The 18,028-nt window shown below is 41.3% G+C and overlaps 1 protein-coding gene across 3 annotated transcripts in view; it reads left to right on the top strand.

Moving 5' to 3' along the window:
• DENND5B (DENN domain containing 5B) overlaps window positions 1-18,028 on the top strand; it is a 190,298-nt gene that overhangs the window by 139,652 nt on the left and 32,618 nt on the right. For all 3 annotated transcript variants that reach the window (XM_017851477.1, XM_017851476.1, XM_017851478.1), the window contains 3 exons: window positions 1,300-1,531; window positions 6,171-6,321; window positions 17,035-17,128. In XM_017851477.1, the coding sequence (XP_017706966.1) occupies window positions 1,300-1,531; window positions 6,171-6,321; window positions 17,035-17,128 (477 nt within the window). The remainder of the gene's footprint in view (window positions 1-1,299; window positions 1,532-6,170; window positions 6,322-17,034; window positions 17,129-18,028) is intronic.

The raw sequence follows: 18,028 nt of genomic DNA, 5'->3' as shown, positions 1-18,028 counted from the left end.
CTCTATCTCCTGACCTCGCGATCCGCCCGTCTCGGCCTCCCAAAGTGCTGGGATTACAGGCTTGAGCCACCGCGCCCGGCCAGTAAGTGGATTTCTATAAGGAAATTTTAAAAAGACCTCCTAAATTTCAGAATGAAAATAAATATGCTAGCAACAAGCTGATGAGTATTTTAAAAGTCACCTTATGTCAGAACTTACTCCCTCTTTCCCCTTTCGCCTTCTAGCTTCTGCCATACAAAATAAAACCAGCCCAGCAACCAAAATAGGAATTTACTTCTAAATTTACTTCCAGATTTTAGTACTGCATTGAGTCTAGAATTCCTGTACACATGTGAACATGGAAGAACAACAGAAAAAAAAAAATGACACTTTGAAGTAGGAACTGATTACAATGTACTGAACCATCCCATGCATCAGACAGGCTAGTAACAGGAAAGGTGTACAGCTTATTGTACATGTTCTCCAAAGGCTTGCTTCTGATGGTTTTTCAGGCAGTGCTTTGGTTTTTTTGTTTGTGTTTTGGAAATGGGGTCTCACTATGTTTCTTCAGGCTGGCCTCGAACTCCTGGGCTCACAGGATCCTCTGGCTTCAGCCTCCCTAGTGGCTGGGACTATCGGTGGCCACCACAATGCCCAGCTTCCAGGCAGTGCCTTTTTTAGTTGTTAAGGCTGGGACTGTTGTGTCAGCACAGGTGTGGAAGGAATTTGACCTTGGCTTAACACTTATCTATTGATTTCTCACAGAGTTAAAGAGTCTAGAAAAGCATTCACTTGAAGAAGAACAAAAGAATTTCACCCATAAGCATAAATTCCATGTCTTTTTTTTTTTTTTAAGATTAATGCTGTTGTGTTTATCTTTATTGTATCAGTTAATCATCTCACTACCTGTGGCTTGAAAGTATATTTCATAGGCTAGGAATAGAGAACAGAAGAAATTACAACCCATTGGGGAAAGGGATAAAAATTTTTAACTGCAAGTGAAGTGGATGATTGACAATTGTATAGCAACTTCTCTGCCATCTTTCATTACTGATGCCCTCTCTTCTACATAATGGTCATAAGGATCAGAATGTAAATCAATTTTGTAAAATAAGATCAGTGCTAAAGACCTAAGTGACCTACATTTTCTGAATTTAGGAAAATGGAAAGAAAAGTAGATTTTTAAGGATTTTTGAATTTCAAGTGTCAAGTTTTGTAAGATTTAAAAAGAATATCCTGAGTTAACATAATTTTCAGGCTTATCGTGTAGTGTTGAGATGATCTCTTTGCACTAATAATTTCCTAATTATCTCATTACAGGCTTCCTTTCTGTCTGACCAGCCTGAGCCTTACCTGCCATTTCTTTCGCGCTTCATTGAAACACAGATGTTTGCCACCTTTATTGATAATAAAATTATGTCTCAGTGGGAAGAGAAAGATCCTTTGCTTCGGGTCTTTGACTCTCGGATTGATAAGATAAGGCTGTATAATGTAAGGGCACCCACCTTGCGGACATCTATATATCAGAAATGCAGCACTTTAAAAGAAGCAGGTACATTTGCCATGCCTCTTAAATTAAATTAAAATCCGTGATCGCTTTTTTTCCCACAAATTGTTGGCCTTATGTACAACAAAATTAATTTTCAGTTTTAGACTTCATGGCTAATCCTGGTCCGATTATCACAAAATGCTTTGTAAATTTTTCTTTCTGTTTCTGAGTCCTACTCCTACTTGACTTTCCTTTTCTGTTAGTCAGAAGAGGAAAAATAATAATAAATTGAATTAAGTATGACTGGAAGTTTGCTATGATTTTGTTTTTTTTTTTTTGTTTTGTTTTGAGATGGATCTTGCTCTGTCACCCAGGCTAGGGTACAGTGGTGCAATCTTGGCTCACTGCAACCTCCACCTCCTGGATTCAAACATTTCTCCTGCCTCTGCCTCCCAAGTAGCTGGGATTACAGGCACGTACCACCATGCTTGACTAATTTTTGTATTTTTCTTAGAGATGGGGTTTCACCATGTTGGCCGGGCTGGTCTCGAACTCCTCACCTCAGGTGATCTGCCCTCCTCAGTCTTCCAAAGTGCTGGGATTACAGGTGTGAGCCATCGTGTCCAGCCTGACTTTTGTTTTATTCTCTTTATTGCCTAATGAAAAAATTTTTAATTTCTGTCTTGCTACTTACGTTTCATTTTTACTTCTCACCTCTTCTCTATATCCAAGAAGGATAAGTATTTATTTAAAACAGTAAATCTTAGATCCTGCTTAATTTACATACTAAAACAGTATCTTTGCTTTAGTAGTGCCATTAATTATAATAGCTTCATTTATTGAAATTAAATCTGGCCGGGCGCGGTGGCTCAAGCCTGTAATCCCAGCACTTTGGGAGGCCGAGACGGGTGGATCACGAGGTCAGGAGATCGAGACCATCCGGGCTAACACGGTGAAACCCCGTCTCTACTAAAAAAATACAAAAAACTAGCCGGGCGAGGTGGCGGGCGCCTGTGGTCCCAGCTGCTCAGGAGGCTGAGGCAGGAGAATGGCGTAAACCCGGGAGGCGGAGCTTGTAGTGAGCTGAGATCCGGCCACTGCACTCCAGCCTGGGAGACAGAGCAAGACTCCGTCTCAAAAAAAAAAAAAAAAAAAATTAAATCTGAGTCAGGCCGGGCATGATGGCTCACACCTTTAATCCCAGCACTTTGGGAGGCCGAGGCCAGTGGATCAGTTGAGGTCAGAAGTTCAAAACCAGCCTGCCCAACATGGCAAAACCCCATCTCTACTAAAAATACGAAAATTAGCCATGTGTGGTGTGATGTGCCTGTAATCCCAGCTACTAGGGAGGCTGAGATAAGAGCATCACTTGAACCCGGGAGGTGGAGGTTGCAGTGAGCCAATATGGCACCACTGCACTCCCGCCTGGGCAACAGAGCGAGACTCCGTCTCAAAAAAAAAAAGAAAGAAATTAAATCTGAGTCTTAGCCAGTCTCGTCTAGGAGTGTAATATAGTACATTAAATAAATAATCATATTAATAGCCAATATGAGTATTTGCTATGTCAGTCATCATGCCAGGTGTTGTTCATGAATTTTTTTTTTTTTTCTTTGGAGACAGGGTCTCACTTGTTGCCTAGGCTGGAGTGCAGTGTCGCCATCATGGCTCACAGTAGCCTCAACCTCCTGGGCTCAGGTGATCTTCCTACTGCAGCCTCCTGGGAAATGGGTACTACAGGCATGTGCCACCACCCTCGGGTGATTTTTTTTGTAGAGACAGGGTTTCACCATGTTACTAAGGTAATTATCTTATCTTGGTTGGTCTTGAACTCCTGAGCTCAAGCAATCCATCTGCTTCAGTTTCCCAAAGTGCTGGGATTACAGGTGTGAGCCACTGTGACTGGCCCAGCACCCGTTTTTTTTTTTTTGAAACAGAATCTCACTGTGACTCAGGCTGGAGTGCAGTGGTGCCATCTTGGCTCACTGCAACCTCTGCTTCCTGGGTTCAAGTGATCCTCCCACCACAGCCTCCCAAGTAGCTGGGACCACAGATGCACACCACCATGCTCAGCTAATTTTTTGTATTTTTGGTAGAGATAGGGTTTCACCATGTTGCTCAGGCTGGTCTCGAACTCCTGAGCTCAAACAAAACACCTGCCTTGGCCTCTCAAAGTGCTAGGATTACAGGCATGAGCCATCATGTCTGGCCTGGAATACTTATTTTTATTTCGTTTTATTACTGCCCTCATTTTACAGTTGAGAAAACTGAGAGGTTAAGTAACTTGCCTGTGGTTGCATAGCTGGTGTGATTGGTCGAGCCATGGTTTGAATCCAGGTCTGACTGATTTCTGGCACAGGAAGCCTTAACATCATGTTAGCTGTTCATTCAAGAAAGAACTATGTAAAATGTACTAGTCCACACTTACTTTATACAATTATGCCTGGTCCCTAACCTGTTCTTTGCCAGATAAGCAGATACCTGTCACCTGATGGCCCTCCCTTTTATTTCTTTCCCTTCAAATGTTGGAGTTATTTGACTGCAACTTTTCCTCTGGAGAAAAAGGAGAGGCAGCAAATGTGGAACTTCCTTGATCTGCCTGTCTTGCTTGCTTGCCTTTCCCACTTTACTTAAATAGATCAAAGTCAGGAATGATGATGCTGAAGTGTTAGTGTATGTAAGGGAGAAGTATGTAAATGATGTCTTTTATGTAACCATAGAAACATCACCCTGTCGTATTCCCACAAATCAGGGTAGATCCTTGGAGCCCCTTCAGGAAGTGGCAATTAACTATGTGGTTTTGGAAATTTAGGAAGTAGAGTTAATGAAATTGTCTATCCTTGTTCAGAGAATAAAATGAATTCCAGTGCCTTAATAGCCATGTGAATAGCATAATGCCTTGTTGCACAAATTTCATTTCTCCCTTCCTTATGGAATTTTTTAGATGGAACTAAGCACCAATACCTTAATTGTGTGCTTCCAGAAAGTCTTTCCAATTAAAATAGATTTTCTTTCAGCCTCTCAGTTTGGTACTCCCACTGTCATCACAGAAATTATATAATACTCTTGAAAATATACCACTGTGGCCAGGCACGGTGGCTCACGCCTGTAATCCCAGCACTTTGGGAGGCCGAGGAGAGCAGATCATCTGGGGTCAGGGGTTCGAGACCAGCCTGGCCAACGTGGTGAAACCCTGTCTCCACTAAAAATACAAAAATTAGCTGGGCATGGTGGTGGGTGCCTGTAATCCCAGCTGCTCGAGAGGCTGAGGCAAGAGAATCGCTTGAATCCAGGAGTTGGAGGTTGCAGTGAGCTGATACTGCGCCATTGCACTCCAGCCTAGACTCCGTCTAAAAAAAAAGGAAAGGGGCAACATAAACCGATTCTATGAAATATTTATAAAGGCACCTTGTTCTTCTCTTAAGTCACAAAATTAGCAGCTCCCACAGTGTGTTCTGTTTATCACACAATTACCATTACTGCTTGTTCTCCCCTTTTAAGTAATCTCCAGGCAGAGGATCGGAGACCTAGTCTTGCTTCTAAAATATTATATTTTCTCTTGACAATTCAGTTGATTAAAATGTTTAAGATCAGGTTTTATTTATTTGTTTGTTTACCTGAGAAATAGGTCACTGTTTCTGGGGTCTTTGAGACATCTTCCAACATCCCTGACTTTTAGTGGCTTTAAAATAGAAATGTTTAGTAATCACATCTTAACACTGACCTATTTTATTCTTCGAAAGGCCAGTTTCTTATCCTCTGAACATTCTAAATGCCTGGTTATTTAACTTTTTGCTGTATTACCCTCTTGATCTAATAAACACTCCTAAATGACTCCTACTAATGAGAATGTGACTGCTGCTAAAAGTGAGGTAATAAACTTCACACCGTTACTTGTTTTTACAGATGGAGAACCATGAATATTTAATAGGTCTTTGTACAAAGAAGTAAAGTTAATAAGGCCATTGTGCTTGTGTCTTCTCTTTAACTTGTATTTCAGCTCAAGAAAAATATTTTATTTGCTCTCATTTTCTTTAATGTTGTACTTAGAACTGTATTTTTGTGTAAGAATATTGAATTTCTCACTTAAGGGAAACTGTTTCAATACAAAACTGTAGGTTTTTCAGCCCCGCTGCCCTGATTTTGACAAAGGCAGAAAATACCATGAAAATTAATCATCCAATATTTACTTAAAGTTAACGTTTTTATACTTACATTATACTAATTTCTGAAGAGCCTTTGTAAAAATTTGTTTCAAGACCGGGCGTGGTGGCTCGCGCTTGTAATCCCAGCACTTTGGGAGGCCAAGGAGGGTGGATCACCTGAGGTCAGGAGTTCGAGACCAGCCTGACCAACATGATGCAACGCCATCTCTACTAAAAATACAAAATTAGCTGGAACTGGTGGCGCATGCCTGCAATCTCAGCTACTTGGGAGGCTGAGGCAGGAGGATCGTTTGAACCCAGGAGGCGGAGATTGCAGTGAGCCAAGATTGTGCTGTTGCACTCTAGCGTGGGCAATAAGAGCCAAACTTTGTCTCGAAACATACAGGCATGCGCACGTGCACGCGCGCGCACACACACACAGAGTCTGTTTCAGAGTGTCGGAGTGATTGGGTTCTCTGTAGGTGCATGAGTGGAGGAAGCATTATTTTTGAAGGGCTAGCAATGAAATGTCTCTAATTTATTATAAATTTAATTTATAGCCCAATCAATTGAGCAGAGACTGATGAAAATGGATCACACTGCAATCCACCCACATCTACTTGATATGAAAATTGGTCAAGGCAAATATGAGCAGGGGTTCTTTCCAAAGTTACAGTCCGATGTCTTGGCAACAGGACCAGCCAATAACAAGTAAGCATGTTCTTCACTTGAGTAGTTGGTTGAAGGAATGAATGAAGGGTGGGGTGCTCTGCAACTCAAATGGACAGTGCTTAACTATTAAACATCTATCTGATTACTTTTTTCAAGACCACGTTAATGCATTTGAAATATGGATAGACACTTCTATGAGTGCTTGACCTTTAAATCCATCATTAAAAAAAAAACCAAAGTCTAGAGATTTTTTTTTCTTTTTCAAGCAAAGTACACTTGGAAAAGCCATACTTTAAATGGCGTTTTAAATATATTGATAATACTATCTAATGGAATTTAGAAAGGTTAGACCTTTATCATCTGTATTAGTTTCCTAGGGCTGCTATAACAAAGAACCACAAACTCAGTGGCTTAAAACAACAGAAATTATTCTTCCACAGTTTTGGGAGGTAGAAATTTGAAATCAAGGAATTGTCAGGGTCGTGCTCCCTTCGAGGCTTCTAGGGAATGATCCTTCCTTGCCTTTTCCAGCTTTTAGGAGAACGTAAGAGACAACAGCCTGTCACACCAGTCTAATGAGATCCTTCCAGATTAAAGAGCCGTCAGATATCCCACCTCTGCCTTAAACTGGGTTTTGTTAAGAGGAGTGGTTCCAGAGAAGACAGGGTAGTACTTTGGGTAGCAAGATATATTCTTGGGTTCCATCTTCCCTCTTGAAGAGCTAAAGAGAAAATTTTTTGAAAAGAAAATTTTTAGTATTAGTATGCTTTTAAATACTTAGAAAAGGAACACCAAACAGTAAAGTGAAAAAGTTGTGGCCAGGCATGGTGGCTCACGCCTGTAACCTCAGCACTTTGGGAGGCTGAGGCAAGCAGATAGCTTGAGCCCAGGAGTTGAGGACCAGCCTAGCCACTGTGGCGAAACCCTGTCTCTGCAAAAAAGATACAGAAATTATCTGGGCATGGTGGTGTGCACCTATAGTCCCAGCTACTCAGGAGACTGAGGTGGGAGGATCACTTGAGCCCCGGGAGGTTGAGGCTATGGTGAGCCGTGATTATACTACTGCACTTCAGCCTGGGCAACAGAGAGAGGCCCTGTCTCAAAAAATAAAAATAGTATTAAAAAGAATTGTGGATTAAAAGCAACAACAACAACTTCATTTGGAACTGGGTGTGGTGGCACATGCCTGTATCCCTAGCTACTTGCGAGGCTGAGTTGGGAGGATCACTTGAACCCAGGAGTTGGAGGTTTCAGTGACCTATGAGCACCACTATTATCCAGCCTGGGCAACACAGCGAGGCCCTGTCTCAAAAAAAAACTTGGGCCAGGCACGGTGGCTCACGCCTGTAATCCTGGCACTTTAGGAGTATGAGGCAGAAAGATCACTTTGAGCCCAGGAGTTTGAGACCAGCGTGGGCAACATAAGAAGATCCTGTCTCTACCAAAAAATACATGTTGTTTTTTTGAGACAAGGTCTCACTCTGTTGCCCAGGCTGGAGTGCTATGGCCTGATCCTGGTTCACTGTAGCCTTGACCTCCCCAGGCTCATGTGATCCTCCTCCCTCAGCCTCCCAAGTAGCTGGAACTAAAGGCACATGCCACCACACCTAGCTAATTTTTGTATTTTTTGTAGAGACAGGATTTTGCCCTATTGCCCAAGCTGGTCTTGAACTTCTGGGCTCAAGGAACTTGACCTCCTTGGCCTCCCAAAGTGCTGGGATTGTAGGTGTGAGCCACCGGGCCAAGCTCCTACAAAATTTATTTTTTTAAATTAAGCCGGGTGTGGTGGCTCATGCCTGTAATCCCAGCACTTTGGGAGGCCTAAGCGAGTGTATCACTTGAAGCCAGGAGGTAAAGACCAGCCTGGCCAACATAGCGAAACCCCATCTCTACTAAAAATACAAAAATTAGCTGGGTGTGGTGGTGCATACCCAGCTACTTGGGAGGCTGTAATGCCAGCTACTTGGGAGGCTGAGGCATGAGAATCGCTTGAGCCTGGGAGGCAGTCAGGCATGCTGGCATGCGACTATAGTCCCAGCTACTGGTGAGGCTCAGGTGGGAGGATCACTTGAACCTGAGAGGTCTAGGCTGCAGTGAGCCGTGATGTGATGGCATCACTGCATTCCAGCCTGGTCAACCTTGCGAAGACCCTCTTTCAAAAAAACAAAAACAAAAAACCCTTCATTTGATTAACCTTTCATTTAAAAGGCTGTCTCAACTTTAATGAAGACAGTATTAGAGGATGGTTCACTAGAAATATGGAAAAGTTATATATTCAGAATGAAATTTTCTCCTCTTGTAGAAAATGCAAATATTTATACTAAAGTCTTGGGGAGGAAAATTGTTCAAGAGGATTTAACATGCTACTTACAAGACAGAAGCAAATAACTAATGACTGAAATATTTATTGTACTTACCTTAGTTTGCAGGGTTTCACCCTCCAGTGAAGGGCTGGCCCTGCGTTTATACACACTGAACTTAAAAACTGTGCTAAGAAGTGAGGCATGGTGGCACTCCCCAGTACTACCTACTAGGAGGCTGAGGAGGAAGTATTCCTTGAGGCCAGGAGCTAGAAGCCACAATGTGCAATGATTGTGTCTGTGAATAACCTCCAGCATAGGCAACATAGTGAGGTTCCATCTTTATTTTAAAAAATAAATAAATAAAAGAAAAGAAAAGAAAAAAAATGCGCTAATAGATATTGATGGTTGTTAGGGTTCAAACTTTACAGATAACGATATTAGATACAATGTTCTATTTTTCAGAAGTGGGTGATAATTAGGAGAATTTTCCATAAGACAGATTAGCCATCAGTGTATTTATTTTTTCTTTTATTTGTTAAGTATCCTAATTGTTGAAATCACTTTGAGCTGGATAGCCTATTAGTTTAACAGTTTTTGTTTTCTTTTTGTTTTGTACAGAGTCTCGCTCTGTTGCCCAGGCTAGAGTGCAATGGCACAATCTCGGCTTACCGCAACCTCCACCTCCCAGGTTCAAGTGATTCTCCTGCCTCAGCCTCCCCAAGTAGCTGGGATTACAGGCATGTGCCACTACGCCAGGATAATTTTTTTTTTTTTTTTTTTTTTTAGTAGAGATAGGGTTTTACCATGTTGGTTAGACTGGTTTTGAAATCTTGACCTCAGGTGATCCTCCCGCCTCGGCCTCCCAAAGTGCTGGGATTACAGCCATGAGCCACTGCGCCCGACTCTTTTGATGGCATTGGATTGTTCATGCATTCATTTGGCAAATATTCATGGAACTCCTACTATATGTGAGGGCTATCCTAGTCACCAGGAGTTTATTAATGAACAAAACAACAAAAATCTCTGCTTTCAAGTGCAGATAAACAGAAAAAGAAACTTAATATGTCAAATAACATGTCAGATGGTAAGAGCTATGAAGAAAAACAAAGTGGGAAAGAATAGGGAGTGCTTAGGAAGGAGGAGTTTAATTTTGAAATCTTATAGCCTTGTTTTCTTGCTTTTGCCTTATATATAATCTTACGGTTTCCCATTTCCATACTAAGCCTCAGTCATTACATTTCAGGTAGATATAGTCCAGAGAAAAGATCTCAGAACTAATTGCAGGGTAAATGGATTTATAACCATGCCTGTATAAATGGTGGATCAACTGTTAGAACTTCATATGCTGTGTACAAGACAGAACCAAATAAGCAGTCTTTAGTATTTCAGCAGTTGTGATTATCATTGGTAAAATTATGCTCAGTAAATAAAGTTTAATGCAAAGAATAAATTACTTACTTAACAAGACCAGGAATGTGTGGACTTCATAGCAGCTTTCTTAAGCAGTGCTCATTTCCCTGTTTTGAAAATAAGTAGGCCATTTTGTCCCACAGAGCATATAGTAAGAGCTGGTTATATTTAAGTTAATCTTTATCCTTTTCTGCCTGCCAAGGGCACAGTTTTATGCCATTTATATTTTTGCGCCTTACTTTTGTTTGTTATATAAGTCCATTAGCTAGTATTTATATTCTGTTTCATGTTTTTACTATTTATTTAGACTATCTTGCCCATTAACCCTAAGTTTTAAAATTCCTGAGCAAACTTTGTGTTATACTGACCTTTTTTGCTACAGGGCTATTTTCAAGGCCTCCATATCAAATATCTACACCCATTTGTACATTTTGTTATTTATATTCTATTCTTTCCCCTTAAAGATCTTCAGGTTGTATTTGTATTCTGTTTCAGAATCTTAATGTGTTTTTTTATGGATCATAATTTTCATTCACCCCGATTCTTTTGTATCCTTTTACAGTCTTACATTGATCTTTTGCTTTAGACATTTTCAAGGATTCCACTTCAAAGATCTGTAACTAGATCTTTGCACATTTTTCCCTGATATAAACCATAAACCTATTCCTCTTCTTAAGAAACTATTTTGAGAGGGGCTACCTTCCTTGATACCATTGTAATAATGATTATCCAGTGTTCCCCTAAATAACTGACTGAAATAAGATTATTCACAAGCTTGATACCAAAGGCATATGTAATTTTTTCTATTTTTTCTTTTTTTAGAGACAGGGTCTCATTATGTTACCCGGGCTGGAGTGCAGCGGCATGATCATGGCTCACTGCAGCCTCAACCTCTCAGGCACAAGTGATCCTCCTGCCCCAGCCTCCCAAGTAGCTGGTACCACAGGCACATGCCACCATGTCCCGCTAACTTTTTGTGTTTTATAGAGACAGGGTCTCCCTATGTTACCCAGGTTAATCTTGAACTCCTGGGCTCAGTGATCCTCCTGCCACAGCGTCCGAAAGTGCTTGGATTAGATGAGCCACCATGCCCAGCTGTAAATTATTTTTAAAGCAACGAAAGAAGCATTATTCTCATTTAAGCTTTTCCCACACTGGATTCTTTATAATAAAAATAATAAATTGTTTTCAGTAATGTAACATGACTTTTTCTGAGTGGCAAAAGTGATAATTTTTTAAATTATATCTAGCTCTGTGCTGTCTAAGATATACTCCAGAGTAAGTATTCAACTAGACATGGTGGCTCACACCATAACCCCAGCACTTTGGGAGGCTGAGGATGGTGGATCATTTTAGGCCAGGAGTTCAAGATCAGCCTGGCCAACATGGTGAAACCCCGCCTCTACTAAAGACACAAAAATTAATTTGGCGTGGTGGTGCATACCTGTAATCCCAGCTACTCAGGAGCCTGAGTCATGAGAATCGCTTGCTCAGGAGGTGGAGGTTACAGTGAGCCAAAATCGTGCCACTGCACTCCAGCCTGGGCGACAGAGTGATACTTCGTCTAAAAAAAAAAAGGGTAAGTATTCTTAGGATAGTGTAATGAGTACAGGTCATGAGGATGATAGGTAAGAGCTGAGAAAATTTTAAAAAATAGATTGATATAATGTTTGCTCTTTAAAAATCTGGAGTATTGGCCAGGCGCGGTGGCTCACGCCTGTAATCCCAGCAGTTTGGGAGGCCAAGGTGGGTGGACAATGAGGTCAGGAGTTCAAGGCCAGCCTGGCCAAGATGGTGGATCCCCATCTCTACTAAAAATACAAAAATTAGCGGGGCACAGTGGCTGAAGCTTGTAATTCCAGCTACTCGGGAGGCTGAGGCAGGAGAATCACTTGAACTCGGGCGGCAGAGGTTGCAGTGAGCTGAGACCAAGCCGCTGTACTCCAGCCTGGGTGACAGAGTGAGACTCCGTCTCAAAAAAAAAAAAAAAAAAAAAATCTGGATTAAAAAGTGAGGGGGTTAATTTTTAACCACTCAGAATCCCATCACCATGGAATGTTAAAATGTGATATTATGCTCTTGCATAGCAAGGATGAGGGAGCAGGAGAACAGGAGTGGACACATCTTGTGTTTGGGTTTTTTTTTTTTTTTTTTTTGAGACAAAGTCTCGCTCTGTTGCCCAGCCTGGAGTGCAGTGGCACGATCTCAGCTCACTGCAAGCTCCGCCTCCCAGGTTCACGCCATTCTCCTGCCTCAGCCTCCTGGGTAGCTGGGACTACAGGTGCCTGCCACCATGTCTGGCTAGTTTTTTGTATTTTTAGTAGAGATGGGATTTCACCCCATTAGCCAGGATGTCTCGATCTCCTAACCTCGTGATCGTGCTGTCTCAGCCTTGGCCTCCCAAAGTGATAGGATTACAGGTGTGAGCCACTGCACCTGGCCGACATCTTGTTTTTGAAATGAAATTAAAATGTTTATAGAATGTTATAGCTTTTTTATTACTGTATCATGAGCATTCTCATATTTATTAGAAATTTGAATTTTTTAATGACTGCATGCGATTTCATTGTATACTACCCTCTACTGTTGAACATTTCGGTTGTTTTGAGTATATTGATTCTACTCTTGTAAGATCTGCAATTAACTCAAAGGCTTTAGGAAAAATTATATATTAAATGTGCATATGGACTGAAAGATGCATCCTAATTTCAGGAACATTTAAAAGCCCAAATGTGAGTCTTGAAATAAAGGAAATACAGTTTGTTATTACATATATACATGCTGTGATGAACATCTGTAAACCTACATGTTAGATTGCATCTCTGTTTATTTAATTGTATTTATAGAAGAGGCAGGTGATGGTCAGGCATGCTAGTTCACGCCTATAATCCCAGCACTTTGGGAGGCCGAGGCGAGTGGATCATGAGGTCAGGAGATCAAGACCATCCTGGCTAACAAGGTGAAACCCCGTCTCTACTAAAAATACAAAAAATTAGCCAGGCATGGTGGCGGGCACCTGTAGTCCCAGCTACTCGGGAGGCTGAGGCAGGAGAATGGCATGAATCCGGGAGGCGGAGCTTGCAGCTTGCAGTGAGCTGAGATCATGCCACTGCACTCCAGCCTGGAAGACAGAGCAAGACTGTCTCAAAAAAAAAAAAAAAAGAGAGAGAGAGAGAGAGAAGGGGCAGGTGATATAGTAGACTTTGCCAGTAAGATGGCTGAGAGACAAGATACTGGCCCTTCTAGAGGAGATTTTATAGACAATGGAGATAAGTAACTATAACACTCTGTGATAGATACTATAATTGAGGCGTACAGGATGGGTAGCTAACTTAGATTTGGAAGAGTCATAGAACATTTTCTGGAAGCAGTGGCCTCTAATCTATCTGAAAGATGAATGAAATTTGGGAGAAAACTTCATGGACAAAGTCTCAGAGGTGAGAGAGCTTATTTCATTGGAAACACTGAGGTTGAAAATTGCAGGAGGTGGGCCGGGTGCGGTGGCTCACGCCTGTAATCCCAGCATTTTGGGAGGCCGAGGCAGGCAGATCACCTGAGCTCAGGAGTTCCAGACCAGCCTAGTCAACATGGTGAAACCCCGTCTCCACTAAAAATACAAAAATTAGGTGGGCATGTTGGCACATGCCTGTAATCCCAGCTACTTGGCTTAGGCAGGAGAATCGCTTGAACCCAGGAGGCGGAGGTTGCTGTGAGCCAAGCTTGCAGCATTGCACTGCAGCCTGAGTGACGAGAGCAAAAGTCTGTCTCCAAAAAAAAAAAAGAAAGAAAGAAAATTGCAGGAGCTTTAAAGTAGAAAGAGTGATCAGCAGTACTAAATGTAGAAGAGGGTTTGAGTAAGCTAAGGATCGAATAATAGCCATTGGACTTGGCAGTTAGGGGTTTCAGTGGCTTCATCAAGAGGATTTTTAGGGCTGGGCACAGTGGCTCATGCCTGTAATCCCAGCACTTTGGGAGGCTGAGACGGACAGATCACCTGAGGTCAGGCGTTCGAGACCAGCCTGGCCAACATAATGAAACCCTGTCTCTACTAAAAAATACTAAAATTAGCCGGATGTGGTGGCACACACCTGTAGCCAGCTACTTGGGAGGCTGAGACAGGAGAATCACTTGAACCCGGGAGGCGGCGGTTTCAGTGAGCTGAGATCATGCCACTGCCCTCCAGCTTGGGTGACAGCCTGAGACTCCATCCCAAAAAAACAAAAGGCAGTGGGGGGGCGGGGTTAGGCAACTGGGAACAGACACGCCTGTAATCCCAGCACTTTGGGAGGCTGAAACAGGCAGATCGCCTTGAGCTTAGGAGTTCAAGACTGATCTAGGCAACATGGTAAAACCCTGTCTCTACAAAAAATACAAAAATTAGCTGAGCATTAGTGGCTTGCACCTGTAATTCCAGCTACTTGGGAGGCCAAGGTGGGCGGATCACATGAAGGTTGGGAGTTCGAGATCAGCCTGGCCAACATGGTGTGAAACCCCATCTCTACTAAAAATACAAAAATTAGCTGGGTGTGGTGGCATGCTCCCTTGATCCCAGCTATTCGGGAGGCTGAGGCAGGAGAATCATTTGAACCCAGGAGGCAGAGGTTGCCGTGAGCCGAGGTCGCACCACTGCACTCCAGCCTGGGCGACAGAACAAGACTCTATCTCAGACAAACAAACAAAAAAACTTTAAAAAGTATTTTCAAGGGAAGGAGCTGGTTTGAAATGAACTGAAGATCCAAACGTAAATAAGTAGAAGTCTTACGTATAAATATTTTAAGAATTTTTACATGAGAGGTGTGAAGAAACAGATGTTAACATGACTACAGAGGGCCACGAGGGAGACCAACATGCTTGTCAGCTGAAGAGATTCCACTGAGAGAAAGATTGGTGATACAGCAGAGGAGGTGACTAATGGAGCGGGTTGAAAAGACAAGAGAATTGGTCAAGGATGCAGGTGGAAGACACAGTTTTGAGCCGTGGCTAATATATTTTATACTTTGAGATCAGAAGAAAGATGAGGATGTTTATGTACATGCATTGTCTTACGTGGAAGGCAGGAAGAAGGAAGCGAGGGTACCTGAGGGTAAAGAGTTTGCGGGAGTGTTTGAGGAGAATGGGGAAGAGTTGACAAAAGACAGGTGAAGTGATTCATGGGTAGTTGTGAGGGAAATTGGGAACTAGTCTGTGTGGGTACAGGAATAGGGAAACGAGGGGATAGTCTTCATCCAGGGTTTGGGCCTCTGGTGGGCAGGTAAGGAGGAAAGTAGAGAATTATTACAGAGGAGAGAGTGCTAGAATGGGAGTAGTTTAGGAGGCTTTCCACAGAAGTTAGGCTCATAACAGAAAGAGGAGAAAACATAAGGGGTCTTAAGTGAGAGTCAAGGCATGGAAGAGCTAATGTAATGGGAGATGGGGGTCAGTGGCTAAGATGGTGGAGTTCAGGATTTCTCAGGTAGAGGAGTTCTGGATGACCATTTGATTTAGTGTGATGTCCTGGTTGCGTCTAAAGCGCAGTGGAGGTAAAGTTGCATATTAGACAACGCCAGAATTTTAAGACAAAGTTATCTGTATAGTCTTTGTACTTCCCGTAGCAGGGAAGAAAACTGAGCCAGATTCTAAATTCTTCGCTGAATGAAGATGATAGAGAGAAAGGAGTGATTAGGGATAATCGCTGGGTGGTTGAGTCATATACACTAAGCTGGAGTCTGTAGGTAGCTAGGCTGGCCACAAAAGGACCTTTGAATAAGGGAAACATATATTTTTAAGCCCCTCATATCATCTAGGGCAGGTCTGGGTCTAGGGCACATGAGTTGAATCATTATTAACTAAAAACAAAGGTATTGGAGCTGGAAGGCAACTCTTACATCTTTGGCCATACCACCTTGAACGCACCTGATCTCATCTGAAAGGCAGTTTCGATACCAGCAGTTCAGTAGCGGAGAAAATTATTATAGAACTAGCAATGATTTTATTAATCATTTAGAAACAGAACGGAGGTTACTATACTAGAACATAGTAATTAGGGGAGAAGTGATATAAGATCAGAGGGAATGAAGCAGAGGTCTGTTTATATTTAGAGTTTTATAGGCCATGGAAAAGAGCTCAGGTTTTATTTTAAACTTATTTGTCCTGCGTATTTTGATACTGAGTTTATATTATAAATATTTTCTAAAACAACTGATAAACACAAGCTATCACTTCAGAAACACAATCGTGAAATTTTAGAGCAAAAAGGAATCACAGTGGTCTTTGAGCGCAACCTTTAAGACTATACAGATGAGTACTCACTCTTCTGAGTTTGAATCATTTTATTTTTCTTGAGACGGGATATCACTGTCATCCAGGCTGGTATGCAGGAGTGCAGTCATGGCACACTGCATCCCCAAATTCCTGGGCTCAAATTATCCTCCCACTTCAGCCTTTTTAAATGGTTTGTAGAGACAGAGTCTCACTATGTTGCCTAGGCTGGTCTCGAACTCCTGGCCTCAAGTAATCAGGCCAGAGTGCTAGGATTACAGGTGTAAGCCTTTGCACCCAGCCAAGTTTGATAGAAATCTTTCCTTAAAAAGTTGGAAGCTTCATACATTTCTATTGTTCTTTTAGGACACTAGAATTAGGTAATTCTAAATTATGGGTTTTGAGAATATTCTCCTTTGTATTAAAAAATATTCATAATACTTTGAGCAAGTCAAGGCATTACTATTATATGTCTTAATATAATCAAGGACTAACTCGGTTAATATTTGACTTACTGTTATGTATGTAAGTATCTGAAGTGTATTGATACTGTGCCTTTTGACCTCGGTTTTAAAAGTTCTGATTGTGATGATGACAGCATGTATCTGGAAAGATACTAAAAACTGTTTGGTTGTGTGTTTTAAATGGGTGCATAGTATGGTATTTTAATTATATTTTAACAAAGCTGCTATATATTTTTTAAATAATTGATTTTAAAATGTGTGTGTCAGTCTTTTGTGTTGAATGGTTAATTCTATTTTAAATATAAGGAACACATGTTTAAATAATTTGGTTGTTTCAGTCGCTGGGTAAGTCGGAGTGCCACTGCACAGCGCAGGAAAGAACGCCTTCGCCAGCATTCTGAGCATGTTGGGCTGGACAACGACTTGAGGGAGGTATGTGGTCTACTTTCCTGGGGTGCCTCACAGCAAGCGCCATGAACTGGGCTTATTCCTTCTAGCAGATGTCATTGTGTAGATTCTTAATGTTCTTTAAAAAAAAGAACTGTTTAGTTATAGTTTAAAATATTAATCCTTTTGTATGGACATATAGCAGAAAACACCCTTTTTTCCATTTTTGTAATTTCAAGACATCTATAATAAGGCTCTAAAACAAGTCTTTCTGTGTATTACATCAAGTAAAGATCAAGTTTAGGATAAATTTTCAGTTACTATGTCTCATATTGGGAGAAAAATTGTCTACATGAGAAGCCTAGACATTTCTAAGTTTCAAGCATAATTATTATAAGTAGTGTGATGTACTTGCCTATGCTTTGTTCTTGGCTTGCTGGCACCATTTTTTTTCTTGAATCTCTAAATCTACTTTATATTTTTGAAAGTGATTGAAAACTATTTTTAAATTAAGATCCTTACACTTTATTTGTACTCTTTGAAAATAAGACCATAATTATCCATTTGAATAATTACAAGTAAGTTTTGATTTTTTTCTGTGTGAAATCTGCCACTACATATATATGCCACTATACATATATATAGTGCCTTGCTGTGTTGCCCAGGCTCAAGCAGTGCTCCTGCCTCAGCCTCCCAAAGTATTGGGATTACAGGTGTGAGCTACCATGTCCAGCCTGATTGTTTTGTTTCTTATGATCAAAAGAGAAATCCAGTCAGAAGACCTGTTAACTGTTTTCTAGAATCACATTTGTAAAAATAAAGCAGAAAACATCACCCCAAACATCTTTTGTTTTTGTTGTGTTTATACATGTATGATTTTAAACATTTTATTAAGAACTGAAGCATCACCTGTGTAGTGCCTTTTTTTTTTTTTTTTTTTTTTTT

This window comes from Rhinopithecus bieti, unplaced genomic scaffold (genome assembly GCF_001698545.2).
Source record: "Rhinopithecus bieti isolate Rb0 unplaced genomic scaffold, ASM169854v2 scaffold_34397, whole genome shotgun sequence".
Lineage (NCBI taxonomy): Eukaryota > Metazoa > Chordata > Mammalia > Primates > Cercopithecidae > Rhinopithecus > Rhinopithecus bieti.
Note: the sequence above shows the minus strand (reverse complement) of the source record. Positions and strands in the feature narration are given on the sequence as shown.